This window comes from Numida meleagris, chromosome 1 (assembly GCF_002078875.1).
Source record: "Numida meleagris isolate 19003 breed g44 Domestic line chromosome 1, NumMel1.0, whole genome shotgun sequence".
Taxonomy (NCBI): Eukaryota; Metazoa; Chordata; class Aves; order Galliformes; family Numididae; genus Numida; species Numida meleagris.
In genome coordinates, this window is record NC_034409.1 from 102,687,544 (window position 1) to 102,701,993 (window position 14,450).

The following is a 14,450-nucleotide window of genomic DNA, read 5'->3' on the forward strand; positions in this document are numbered from 1 at the left end:
TTTTTTTATTATTATTTTTTATTGCAGGCATGGCATGCAGGCTCTTGCTCATTGCTGGCAAGAAAGCATAGCTAATGGTGGTGACTATGCTGAGCAATAGCATTTTGTGGCTCAGAATTTGTTCTATCAAATAGCGTTATTGTGCTGTGTGTATCTCTTGTAGCTACCATGGAAATAAATATGAAGTATTACTTTCACAGCAACCTACATAACACAGCGTGCAAAATGTAGTCTACCATTAGTAAAAGACAGCTATATAGAACAAAAATACAACTGACTGGATCACTCAATATGGATAAATGGTAAGAAGGAAGCTGCAGCTGTAACTTTAAATAAACAGCCCACAAAATATCTGTTCTATTTGTGATCCAGGGAGATTGAAGTGAGATATCAACTGTTCTAGTGGTACAGATTATCTACTGCCAACCTGAGACGTATGATTAAATTAATATGCTGCATTACTCAATAGAAAGGTAAGATTACAAAACAGCAAACTCAATTTGTTTCCACTTTCAGGCAGACTGTAAAGAAATCCCCATTTCTAGTCTCAAGCTTTTATAACATTTAAGTTACCCCTCAGTTTTTTCAGGTTAACAAAAGAAAACGTATCTTCCCTAGATTAAAACATGACAGGGATTAAAAACTTTGCAAATCATCATAAATGCGTGGGGTTATTTTTTGTTCTGGAAAAATATTTACTTCCTTTCTTAAATGCACGTCTAAGTTTTGCACCATTATCGAATTACCTTTTGTGATTTACTTACACTATATTGTTAATCTAACAAACCACGTACACCAAACAGTACACAAATTGTAAGTCTTTCCCCTAAGATACAGTTTGAACTAATTTCCTCAGGGGAAATACACTGTATCACATAAGTGTCAAATCCTACCTATTCAGTTAGTAATACGCGCTCAGAGTGCAGCTGAATAAAAATAAAGCAGTTAACACGTTTGGTGAATATAAAAAAAACATGCCTGCTCCTCTAGAAAAATGATAATTTTAAAGAGGCGCATTTACTAGTAAACTATATAGTAAAAATAGAGGTACAAAAAACAGGATTTATAGGAGAGGGCAACACAATCAAACATGATCCAATTATGTAACTTGTCTAAGGTACCACCCGTCACCAGAGCCAAACTAATCTAAGTGTTCTTCCATAGCTTGCCACAATTGCCAAGTAGAACACGCTAGCTCAGACCTCTGTATCTAAGTCTCGCCTCCCAGTTCAGATGGGCAGTTAAGATCACGTACTTATCACAATTAGCTGACAGGCAGGAACTTGTTACTTCACTGCAACATGATCATTTACAGTCAAAACCCATAGGTCAAAACTGGAACTCCTGAGAGAAACTGGAGTCAGCCAAAAAAATTGTAATGATTTGCACAGAACTGGGCGACCAACTTCAGGCAGAACAAAACAGCGCAACTTCCATTAATAAGAGAGTTGCTCGTGCCTTTCTCTTCCTCCCTAAATGCTTTTGTGAAAAGAGGATACCAACATAACAGCCCAGAGGATGCCTAATTTACAGCTGTGATTTGAGTTTAGATCTACCACCCTTCAAGAAATTGCTGTAAACACCAAACTTGCCCCAAAATCCCAAATGATCATACAGCCACCTGAGGCAGCAAGTCGTGTTCCTTGCATATGTAGACGGGCTGAGGAAATCACTCCTGTCACCTCCACACCAAAAGAGACAGCAAAGCTCCGGCATACATGGGAAGTCCAGAACAAAACTCATGGCTGCCAAAGTTAAGAGTTGCCATTACAAAAGCCCAGTTCTTTCTACAGTAGCGTTGTACAACTGTCAGCCAGTACATTGAGGAATTCTTGACCTAAAGGGTAGACTGGGATAACCCTGACCGTCATTGCTGAAGCTATTTTACTCTCCATAAAACAATTATTCAATCAGCAGACGCACATACCTCTGTAGTCCTTGGCACATCTATGCATTTTAAGACACTCTTTAAGCACAAGATGAGTTCTCACACAGTCACCAGCCTGCCCTATGCCCCCCATTCTGTGAATAACATTGACACTATTTGTAAAACAGCTCTTTCTCCACTGTCACTATGAAAGATCAGAAATAGAATGGTACATGACTGTAAATCTTCCCCTCCTCAAAAGAGCTGAGGTGTTTCAAAGCGTAACATGCATTGGGTTTTGTGCACAGTTTCAGGCAACACGCTTTGCAAAGCTAACAGAACAGCTTAAGAACTTTATGTTCCTAACTGGTATCACATGTACACCTTCTAAGGACAACACAGTAATGACATGAATCCTAAACTTCCCAACATGCTAACTTTATGTCCCACGGAACTACTCGCCAATACAAATCACCGCAGAACAGGGATTTTAACAATTAGATTTCTTTCCCGTAACTCACACTCAAATGAAATCCAGTGGTTTAATATGCTTCAGCTTACAGTCACCAGAATTTCACACGGTATTTCTGAATGTATCAAACAAAAGAATTACGCTTTTTACTACACCTGAGTAGATATTCATCCCAGAGGAAGAGGCACTGAGACACATCTATTTCTGAAATAGAGGTTAGTCACAGAATACTCTAAAGTCACACATACTTTCAGCACCAGATCAGCAAAAAAAAAAAAAAAGGGTTTTTTGTTTTTGTTTTTTGACAAACACTAAGTACAATTAAGTATCAGGTAGCAACACATTGAAGTAAACTGAGTAGAAGTTCTGGCAAACGACTGCTTTTATTTCTATTCAGTCAGGTAAGAATACTTCTGTCTTCTGCGTTAAAACTGAAAATGTAGAACATGCTGTTGTACTCTAATGTGTTTGGGGAGGTTGTTTTGCACCCTTTCATGCACCTGGTTCAAAACAATGTAACATGCACCCATAACAGAAGTAAATGAAAAAAAAAAAACACTGTTAACAGGACAGATATGCTCTCTGGTTTTGAACTTTTGTATTTTTTCAAGGAAGCACAGATTTTCAGTTGTGTGCAAGCGACAAGCAGTTGCAGGGAATGAACTTTACACAGCATGACTTCATCACATGAGAGCAGCCTGCCATTTTTCCTCGTTCTGCACAGCAAACGTGCACAGCAACCTTCAAAATACATTAAACACGTCGGAAGGATTCTGACTTCATTTTAAATGATTATCTGCAATGAAAGTATGAATGTTCTATAGCCTGTACACGACCTGAAAAAGCCAATTCATTAAACGGGACTCAGAGTAAGAATCGTTTCGAGCCACGTGTCAAAACTTTATAAAATACAAGTTGGATTTTTTGTTTTCAATACACGATGCAAAAAAGCAGTCGTTGTCCATCCTGCTTCAAATTCTGATTGGCTGATTAAGGGATCAGAAGAAAGGAGGGCCCTTCGGTGTGCCAGGAGCTGGACGCCCACCCCTCTCCCACCTGCCTACGGGTGGGGGGGTAGGGCTAGTGCCGGACGGCTCCTCCAGCCCCATCCCTACACACAGCCGGGCACCCTCGCACCCTTCCCTCTCTCCGTGCAACGTCCCGCCTCTCCCACTCGCCGCCGTTCACATGGCAGCGCCCCGCGTTCCCAAACGCGCCTCTCGTTCCCTTCCCCATCCCCCCCAGCCAACAGCCCGCTCCGGGCACGCCTCGCTGCACGGCTCCCGGGGCGAGGAGGCCACGGTGGGGGCTGAGAGTAGCCCCCGGTACCCCCCCCACCCCGCCCGGCCCGCGCTCTAGGCCGTTGCAACCGCCGAGCCCCCACCGCCTCCATCTTCCCGAGGAGCCCCGCCGTGCCCCCCGCCCCAGGCAGGCTCCATGCCGCAGGCCGAAGCAGGCCCGGGCTTTTCCCTTTCCTCCGCGCCGGGCCCGCGCGGCCCACAGCCGGAAGCCGAGCGCTGGGGGCGGGGGTGAGGCGAAGGCGGCCGCCGTGACCCCTCGGAGCCCGCGGTCCCCGCCGCCCCGCGCTCCCACCTCCTGGTTGAAGGCGTTCACGGCCTCCATGTTGGCGGCGACTGAGGCGGGCGTCCGCGCGGGGGAGGGGCGGCTCGGTACCGCTCAGGGGCTGTGCGCGGACATGGCCGTTTGACGGCGGCGGGGCCGGCGCTCTCTCCTCTCCCTGCCTCCCACCCTCGCTCGCTCGCTGGCCGCGGCGTCTCGCTGGCAGGACCCCGGCGCAGGCCGTCTCTCCCAGCGGGATGGCGGAGCCCACGCCGCGCACGGCACCCTGGGATCGCGCAGGCCTCCCGGCCCCGCGCCACCCACAGGAGAGAACGGGGGGGGGGGGGGGAGGGGGGGGAAGCGCGCGCGACGGTGGCATCACGTGACCCGGGGCCGGGTGAGTCCCAGCGCCCCGCCATGTCAGCGCCGCCCCGCCCCCGGGGAGGGGAAATGGCGGCGCGCTGCCGGGCCGCGGAGCGACTTCCTTCACCTCTGGGGCGAGCTGGGAGTCGTTGTAGGGAGGCGGACAGGCCCATGGGAGTTCGTGAGAAAAGCGCGTCTATCCTGCCCAATGCGGGATTTCAAGGACGCTGACTAGCTGTGGCACCTATTAAAGAGCTCGCTTGTTAAGGACACAGTCACGTGCAATGTTTTAGTGTTAATGTCAAGTCAGCAACTTGAGGTTTCGTAGAGTTATTAAGGCTGCAGAAGACCTCTAAGATCACCAACCGTCAGCCCGTCCCCACCGTAACCACTGACCATGTCCCTCAGTGCCATTTTGCATAGTGCTGTGTGGTATGGTGCATTCTAAATCTTGTTGAACTTTTAGTTGTTTAACACTGGCCTGGTATGTCAGCCAGGTTGTAAATTGGGCAGGCGGTGTGAAGGATGTTACAGATATGCCGCAGAGTGTGTTTGCCTTTATTAACTGTTCTGCAAATGGGCTGTGTCTTGCATTTCCTTTGTTATATCAAATGCAAACTGCTTTCAGGAGTCTCTGCTCTCCTCCTTCAATGGTTGTCCAGAAGTTCCTCCTCTTTAAAAACAAGTCTTTTAAAATTCAAGTTAAGGAAGCTGACACAGGAATAAGACCTCTTGTTTCTCTGATTATGAAATACATAAAAAAGTGTTTGTGTACAGCTCTTACAAGTAGTTGTCCCACTGTTCTCTGCGCTGGTGCTACCCCACCTTAAGCACTGTGTGCAGGTTTAGATGTAACAATATACATGAAACTATAAGAGCGTGTCCAAAGGGAAGGTTATGAAGATGGTGAAGAGTCTGGAGGAAAAGATGTATGAGGATCAGCTGAGGTCTCTTGGTGTGTTCAACCCAGAGCAGAGGAGGCTGAGGGGAGGCCTCATGGTTGCCTGCATCTCCTCACGAGGGAAGCTGAGCTCCGCTCTCTGGTGACAGCAGCAGGACGCAAGATTGCAGGAATTCAAGAAGTGTTTGGGCAGCACTCTCAGATGTAAAGGTTTGATTTTTGGGTGGTGCTGTGTGGAGCCCAAAGTTGGACTTGATGATACTTATATGTCTCTATTGACTCAGGATGTTCTATGATTCAATAATCTGTGATTCATAGCTAATGTTCCTAAAGAAAGCTGCCAAAGCAGAGAATAATAATAATAAATAATTTTTTAAAACAATTATTAAAAAAAAAAAGGAATGTAATACTGTCCTATGTCAGTGTTTTTGCTGCGTGGGTTTTTTTTTTTTTTTAAATATCAGTTTCAACATGGTAAATTACTTCATATGTAGCTTTTGCTACTATTCTTGTTTACACCACTGTCCAAAATTTCACTAAAATCCAGGTAACTCATTCTGCCACCTGAAAAATAGGAAGAGCAAATGTAGAACTGGAATCTATGATGAGAGTTTGAAAATGTAAATCATCTCTGTCCAGTTTTTAGAGCAGCTAAAAAGGTTTTTGAAAAGTAAGAACGATCTCTTTGGGGCTTCTTGGCTTAGGGAGAAAGAGTGACTGAATGAGATGGGACTTCCTAAACTAGCAAGTTTTCAGATTCAAAAGCTGGATGTTAACTGGTGTTTCTGCAATGTTAGCTACTGCTGAGTAACTGACTCTTATGTTCCTTCATATATAAACTTGCTAATACAAAGGTGTCTCTTCTCAGCATCACATTAGTAGTTTATGCAGAGTACAGAAAAAGAAAACCTTTCCAGGAGAGGAAAAGATCAAGTGGTTCTGGAAAATAACACTGAATTTTCTAGTTCTTTTTGCTTTTAAAAACTTCTGCTTACATTTCCTTTCACAGGCTATCAGTAGAGATTCTAGAGGTGACTCCTCTAAAACAGAGTGTTAAATACTTTCAAGTTTCCTCATTACTACTTATGTATTTGGCATTGTCTTACTATGTATCTTCTTTATAAAACACCTACTTCTGTAGTGTGTTAGTAATCAGACTTTATGCATAATTATATTTTGTAATCTGCAGGGGAAAAAGAGTATAGGTGTACTTCAGTGTGTTTCAAAATTGCCTACTACAGGCACCGGTAGCTGCAGTCCCTTGGTGCTGAATGTGCCCACTGTGTTAGTCCTTACCTTGCAATGCTAAGCTCCATGCTCATTCCACCACCAAGCTAAAATCTGTTGCGGTTTATCTGTGCTATGACATGATTCCAGTTCTGCTTACAGTATAGAGAAATCCTTGGATTCTGTAGACATATCCTTGGCTCCTTTCATTCACTGAGAGTGAAATTTGGATTCCTTAGGGGCTGGATGTTAGGATTTGGGGGTAGGGTCATTTGTCTCAGGGTTTAGACTTAGTCCAGTAAAACCCAGACTTACGGCTTTGTTGTTCAAAGCAGATCTGCTTCGCCAATACAGTATGCTTAGTAATTTTGAAGTAAAATTTACCATTGCTTGTATTATGAATACAATAGAGACAAAGGAGACAATTGTGTAATTTCTTATTAAAAAAACATTCATTTGATTATGCTTCTGTCAGTTTTACGCTTGTGGATACTTCAACTTACAGCAGGTTTATTATTTAAGCTGCTTTTATAACAACAGTAGGTATTGTACAAATACAAGGTGCATGATGCCTAGCATTGTATTATATATGTGTACAATATAAAGAGTGGTTCTTGCCTCCAGGACCATGCAATCAGACATGACTCACAGAGCATTTCATAGCACTGTTTATATATGTTTTTAAATATTGTCCTGTATAATTCTGCATGTCTTATGTTTAGCAGTTTTGATTTGTGTTGATGCATGAGTTTAGTTATGTTCAGCTTACTCTTGTTTTTGACAGATGGGCGATAAATATGCACAACAATGTATGGAAATTGCTGTTGAGGACAAGTTATGGTTACTTGATGTAATGATTCTTTTTGTCTTTTGCACATAAATTTCATCAGATGGTGTCCTATTCAAGGTTGTTGATCTGAAATGTTTTGAATTCTGTATAGTCCTTGTTATTCTACACAAAATGAAGTACAAATTTAACTGAATTTCAGTTAGCTTGAGAATTAGAGACTTTTCCATAATGATACAGTTCTTTTTCTTGCAGCAATATTATCTCGATCTTTCAGAGTTAAGAAGCTCAGCTTTGCTGAGCCTCCTTAATTACTAGTGTTTTGCATTGTTATTGACAAAATGATTGAAAGCAATCGTCCATGAAAAATGTAATATTTATCTGTGTCTGACTGTGTTACTCTGACTCATTCAATAAGAATTAGTTTCCACTTAGCATTTTGTCCATTATTACTCTCTAACCTGGTGATGTAATTTAAGTTATTGTACAACTGATTTGATTAGAATTTCCTGAAGTCCTGTATTCTATAGAAAGACAAAACTGATTTTCTTGCAATATTCAATATATTACTGCAGCTTTATAGTCTTTATTAAACTAGTACTGTATAAGTTTACTGTGATTATAAACATTTGCACTCTGGGTAGATCTCCCTCACATCACAGGGGTGGGATTTCTTTATTCTCCAAATGTAAACCACAATAAAATCAGATCCCTGAGATCGACAGGTCCTTGAGGGAAGAGTATGTATCTCCCTTAAGGTTTATCTGTGCCCTGTAAGGATTAGGCTTGTGAGCCTGGCACCACGACTATATACTTGAGTTAGTGTTTCTCAATCTTTTTCTTGATTTTTTGTTCTCTTACTGTTTGTAAACTTGAGTAATATTGACAGGCAGACTGCTGCGGATCTGCTTCTGAGGGCCTTTTGGAGAACCTCATAATATAGGCAGTGTTTTACCTGCCTGCTTAGTGGAGTGAATCAGTCTGCATAAGGTTTGGATGGACATAGCTTTCAATTTGACTTCAAGTTTCACTGTGAGTATCTGGATATAGTTCATGGTCCTTGATTTTAACCTAGAAACCCTGTAAAGAGTTGAGAGCCGGTCGCCTTGGAGTGATACAAGAGACTGAATACAAATTCTGCAGACAGCCCTGTAATGTAGACAACTGGATCTATGATGTTTGCACTTCAGATATTCTACCTGTTGGACTTGCACTTGTATTCTTAATGAAGATGAAGATTTGAGCCTCTTGTGAAATGCTTCTTTCTGGTCAGGGGTTACTTCCGTACTCGTATTTATGGAAGCAGTTTGGAATAGTGGATATTTAAGAATTCTGTCTGTTGTGAACATTTGGATTTTTATACTCTCCCATAATTTTACTATTGCGGACTTCAGTATTAAAAAAAAAATGTTGCTGTTTTCTAAGTGCTAATGAGGCAACATCTTAAGCTGCTGTTGATGGTTATCTAACTGCTGAGGGTATGTCTTGTCTGAATATGATCCTGAGTTTATCCTTTTTAATGTTTTGCAGATGAGAGGAAACCTCTGCTTTCAAAAAAATACCTTTGGTAACCATATGGAAATGGCTTTGCGCATTAATCCACTACCTCCAGTGGATCTTGAATATTAGCCCAGTATTAACAAAGTTTCCAAGTCATACAGCAAGGTAATAATAATGCACTTGCCTTACAAGATCTCACTGCAACTTCTTGTTAAATGAACTGAGGTTTTTCACAAGAAAGCCTACATGATAGAATATTAACTTGGTAGAAGACTAGCTACCGTTTATATTTTCTGTGGAATCTAGACTTATTTTGCTTTTGCCAGCAGACACATATGAACAGACTTCCAACTTTGCTTCTCCACAGTTTTCTCACTAGCCTCTTCTGGTCTGATGTGCAGGCTGGCAAGGTGATGAAGCTAGACAACATTTTATTGTAGGTGCAAGACTGAAGATCAAAATATGTCAGAAATTGCTTCCTTCTGTAGAAATTCTGTCATACTGTTGTTCTGCTGTTCATCAGATGCACAGAGACTAGTGAAGCTAAGAGCCATTAAACAAAGAATAATTAGTTCTTTTGGAAAATTCAGTGTTTAGCTGTGTTTTAGGAGATGATGGGAAAATACAGAATTTATGGTTACAGGGAAAGGAAACACACATAAATATGCATTATATGTCATTATTTAATGGTTTGTCTGGGACAGTACAGGGTTTATGAGAACAAATGTTTGTAACAAATGTGAGCACATTGTCACATTAAAATAAATGATTTGGCGCTTTCAAAAACTTTTACAATTGAAAGCGAATCTCTTCTTAGGAATTATACTTACTATTTTTGTTAATGAATCATTTATTTGGAAAAAGAACAAACCAAAAAACCGAACACTGTTGCAATTCTAGGACAGCCAATATTCTGAGCTTCTAGGCATGTATGTAAGCCAATAGCAACAACAATTTTGGAAATGTGAGCCCATTTACCAGTAGTACGGCCTCTGCTTCTTTCTCTGGCAGCTTTCTGGTCCTATTTCTTTACATATTTTAAGAAAAAGTACTTTGGATTCACTAAAATTTGACTTTAAAGGGTTTCTTCTTCCAGTCCCCAACAAGAAGCAGAAAAACACTATTCTTGTTTATCTGGAAAGAAATTGTGTTTCTTGGTTTGTGTGTTTACTTGTTTATTTAGGAGAAAAACGATCACATTACCCAGGAATATTCACCTTCTCTAGCACTGATATGTAGGCAGCAAAATGGGTTTTACATAGGATCAAACCCTGATGTCCTTGTTTAAGCTCTGTGCTTCTGTGTTATTTCAATGAGATGGACCTTCCACAGGTTGCAGTGGGACTTTATAGGATTCAGTGATGCGTTACTGTGGGACTCAGTTCCCTTACTCATCATGTAATCTACTTGCTTCAGTGGATCGGAAGTATTGAAGTATTCTTCCTGATTATCACAAAACCCATTATGCTCACTTTAGGTCTCAAAAGAGTGTGTGCCGTACATCGTACACAGAAGCAATAATAAATAGCACTCTTTATTTCTTCTATCCTGTTGTCTTCACTCTCCATGTTACCTGGGGGAAAAGGGCAGTGGTGGATTTTAAAGTAATTTTTATTTGCAGTAACCCATCCTGTTGAACCTGTATTACAAAGTTCCTTATTTCAGGTATTCAGAAACATCCTATAATAACAAAAAATGTCATGTTCAGTCTTTTTTTCTTTCCCAGTAATGAGGGGACTTAAAAATTGCCAGTGGAACAGTAGAAGTGTGGGTTCTTTTTCAATGATTTGCTTTGTAGCTTTGGAGTTTGACACTTTGGTGTTTCTTTTGTCACATGCTGTCGAGAAAGTTTATTTATTTGTTCTGCCAAAGCCTAGGATCATCATGTAGTTGCTACTTCAGAAAGTGGGATTTTTAAGACAGCCAAGTAGGATGCAATAAAATTCTGAGTTAGTGTGTTTATTATGGGGATGTAACCCTGAAGTATTTAAGGAAGAATATGTAACTAATACAGTTTTTATCACTTTTAAACATATTGTGCAATATACTAGTAAACACTTCTAGTCAGATTAGACTTGGGGAGGGGAGAAAGAAATCCCATGCAAGTGACAATGACTCTCAGCTAAGTTTAAAAAATGTGGCTTTATATAGGCCTCTTTGTCTAAATGGGAGATGCATGGATACCTTGCTGAGATGTGCTTGATTCAAGTACCTATTTGCATTAGGGTTCTCTGTCGTTTCTGCAGTCCAACAACATGATACTGGGTAACAAACATCATCATGTTACGTGAAATTCTGCTGAAGTGCCCTAAAAGAGATTTGAACACATTTCTTTGGTACTGTTGAGAAGTACCAATGACGCAATCCCTTTTTGTTGCATCTAACTTTTTGGGGTTCAGTGTGTTGGTTTTGGGAAGACAGGGTTCTGGGGCACTGGTTGCAACTGCTTCCAACTGAGGCAAACAACAGTTGTTAACATCTTTCTAAAAGCAGAGCTTTGCTTTCCCAGTCTACCAACACTGGAAGGATGCTTGGGGATCTGACAGCTCTGAACTACAGCAAGAATATCCAGATGGAATTTCTTTACATTAAATCTATATACACTTGTTCTTTCTCCACTGCTAGTTTTAGAGCAAATCATTCTTTGTATTTACAGGATTTGTACTAGGTTATTGTTTCAAGAAAGGCAAGAAAGATGACACTGGTAACTATAGGCCTGTCCGTCTTGCATCAGTGCCTGGTAAAATTGTGGAGAAGATTCTGGGAGTTATTAAGAAATGCCTGAAAGACAATTCAATCACTGGTCACAGCCAGCACAGGTCCACAAGGGGAAAGTTTTGTTTAATTGGCTAAATGACCAACCTTGTATATGAGATTACTCACCTAGGTGACCATGGGAAGCTGGTAGATGTAATCTTTTTGGATTTCTGCAAACATTTCAATACTGTTTCTCACAGTATGCTCCTGGACAGCTAGACAAAAACAATGTGATGGGTGAACAGCTGGCTGATGGGTCAGGCTCAATAGGTTGTAGTAGAGGGGATCACATCAGACTGGCAGCTGGTCACTGGTGGGGTTCCATCAGGGCCCCATTTTAGGGCCAGTTCTCTTTAATGATTTCATAAAAGACTTGGATGGAGGACTTGAATGTGTATTGGTTACGACTGTCAACAGCACAAAATTGAGAGTTGTTGACTCCCTTCAGGCTAAAGTGGCCTTGCAGGGAGACCTGGACAAATGGGAGGGCTGGGCAATCACCAACCACATGGAGTTGAACAGGAGCAAGTGCCGGAGTCTGCCCCAGGATGGAGCAACCCTGGGTGTATGTACAGACTGGGGGATGAGGGGCTGCAGAGCCTCTTGGAGTCTGGGAGTTTGGCTGATAGGAAATTTAATCTGAGTCAGCAGCGTGCCCTTGCAGCCCTGAGGGCCAACTGTACCCTGGGGTGCACAAGGCCCAGCACTGCCAGCTGGGCAAGGTAAGAGGTTGTCCCTCCGTGTGTCGAGCCCAGAGCAGAGGAGCTGAGGGGAGGCCTCATGGCGGCTGCAGCTCCTCACAGGGAGCGGAGGGGCAGCGCTGAGCTCTGCTCTCTGGTGACAGCGACAGGGCCCGAGGGAACGGCATGGAGCTGCGTCAGGGGAGGGGCAGCTGGGGGTTAGGGAAAGAGTCTGCACCAGAGGGCGGCGGGCATGGCCCCACGTGCCGGAGTTCAAGGAGCATTTGGATAAAACTGTCAGGTTTAGGATTTGAACTTTGGGAGGTGCTGTGTGGAGCCCGGAGTTGGACTCGATAGTCCTTACGGGCACCTTCCAACTCGGAATGTTCGTCTGTATCATTTGATAATCCGTTTTACCAGTTCTTCTACAGTCCCTGTTGTGGCCAGAAGATGGCACTTATGTACACACTAAGAAGGAGTGAAGGCATCTGGTTTTGTTTTGTGTCATGCACTTTGCACTAATCTTTGTTGTTGGTTTTATTGTTTTGTGTGTGTGTATATGTGTGCGCATTGCTGTTGTTATTTTTTTAAACATAGTTATAGATTTTGATACTTCATCTGTTTATGTCTGACCTTATGCATGAGGTGCTGTCGACATTTATCCAAGTATAAATGATTACACACAGGCCTGAATGAAGGATCAAGGCTTAACGTGTACATCTGTGTACGTGGTCACAACACTGTGTACTGTCTGCACAGAGAACATGCTGGCAAGTATTGTTGCTCACTCTTTTCACTAAATATTCTAGGCAAATGATAACTCACAGGATAAAAGATGACTTTGATTGTGTAGTGCATGAGGAACACAGATGAAGAACAAAGTCCAGGAACTTGTTACTCCACTTGGAAACTTCTTATTTTCTTATTCAGTAATGAGGATCTGATTTGCCACTAAATTCAGAAAGCAACCATCAAGTAAATCTTGCTTTTCATTGTTTTTGTTATTTAAGGAGAGTTTAAAACAGCCTAAAAACAGTTCATAGCATTTTTTTTCACTTCTAGCTGAGTTTTTGTGCTGAATGTGAAGGCACAGTCTAAAAAATGGTTCTTTAAAATAGCTTCATCACTTTTTTTTCTATTCCTGTTTTTTCTTCTTCTCCAAATTAAGGTTTTAATATCACTAGTGGGGACTAAGTTGTCCCGTTTTCCAGTATAACTACTTCCTCATGTCTGTTTGTAATGAGCTATTCCAGCATCAATCTATTTATCCCAGTGTAACTTTGTCAGACATCAGTGGTACTGCTCTAAACTAGACTTGTTGAAACAACACAGCTCTTCTGGGTAGCCAAGTTTGAAGGGAGGATTGAATTTGCACATAGGAGATGGCCAAGAGCAGGAGGGGGATATAAAGTTGTCATAACCCATCTAGGCAGCTTCCCAAGGCTTTCAGCATATTTTTTGTGAGGATCATGGGACCCATCTAAATCAGTGCAGATATCAGAGTGGCTTGTCTGGCCTGCTCTGCTTGGTGTGGTGGAATCCCTGGACTTCTGCCTGTGGCAGCCTCACAGCGTTGTGATCCACCTCCCTGTATTCCTGATCTTCAAATAAACCTTTTATCAGGGTATGCCAAGGGCTCGCTGATGTCAGTTCACACCAGCACCAATGCTTACAGACCCTTCATGACCTACTGTCCCTATCACCTGCTATCCACCGCAGCCTTCTTCCCCCTAACAATTTTAGCACTGATTTATTTTTAGAATTCACTTTCATACCTTTTGCTTTGTTCTGTGCAAGAGTAATAAGCATTGTAACGGAGAGTGCCGATTTGCCTCTAGCCTTGCCCAGCCCATGAATAATAACTAAACAACTCAGGAGAACCTGTATTTTGCATATATATTGCACCACAGCCACTAACAGCCAGCTTATTTTCTGTGACACGCAGAAAGATTATTGCAGAAGATGAATTATTCTCTGGCTATGAGGGTAGTTTTTGTGATTCAAGACCAAATTAAGCCACGTGGAACCCCAGCCCAGTCTTTGAAGAGCCACATCCAAGTACTAAGTCCCCAAGCAATAAAAGGGCTCCTGGGCCTTAGGAAGTTTGAAGACTGTAATCAACAGACTGGAAAGGGAAAGCAGTTGAAAAACATGTCTGTTGTCAGCCATATGCCAATGTCAAATACTTGACCACTGGCAAGAGATAAAAGATCGTGAGCTGAGAAAGCAGGAAGAAGTGTGAGAAGCACTATGGGTGGGCTGGCTGGCTGCATCCAAACCACCTTCTGGGAGGCTGCAGTGCAAGTGCTGGAGACCTGGCTCACTGATGATCCCAA

At 42.4% G+C, this 14,450-nt stretch overlaps 1 protein-coding gene and 1 long non-coding RNA gene across 5 annotated transcripts in view; both read right to left on the reverse strand.

Annotated features, from left to right (window-relative positions):
- The window catches only part of SCAF4 (SR-related CTD associated factor 4), a 45,427-nt gene extending 41,185 nt beyond the window's left edge, over positions 1–4,242 (reverse strand). For all 4 annotated transcript variants that reach the window (XM_021404227.1, XM_021404206.1, XM_021404217.1 and 1 more), the window contains exon 1: positions 3,933–4,242. In XM_021404227.1, the coding sequence (XP_021259902.1) occupies positions 3,933–3,962 (30 nt within the window). In that variant the 5' untranslated portion in view covers positions 3,963–4,242. The remainder of the gene's footprint in view (positions 1–3,932) is intronic.
- Positions 4,246–11,994, reverse strand: LOC110402307. The gene is made up of 3 exons (XR_002441040.1): positions 11,561–11,994; positions 10,862–10,985; positions 4,246–10,250 (listed from the first exon to the last, which is right to left on the reverse strand). It is a non-coding gene; the product is annotated as an uncharacterized LOC110402307 (long non-coding RNA).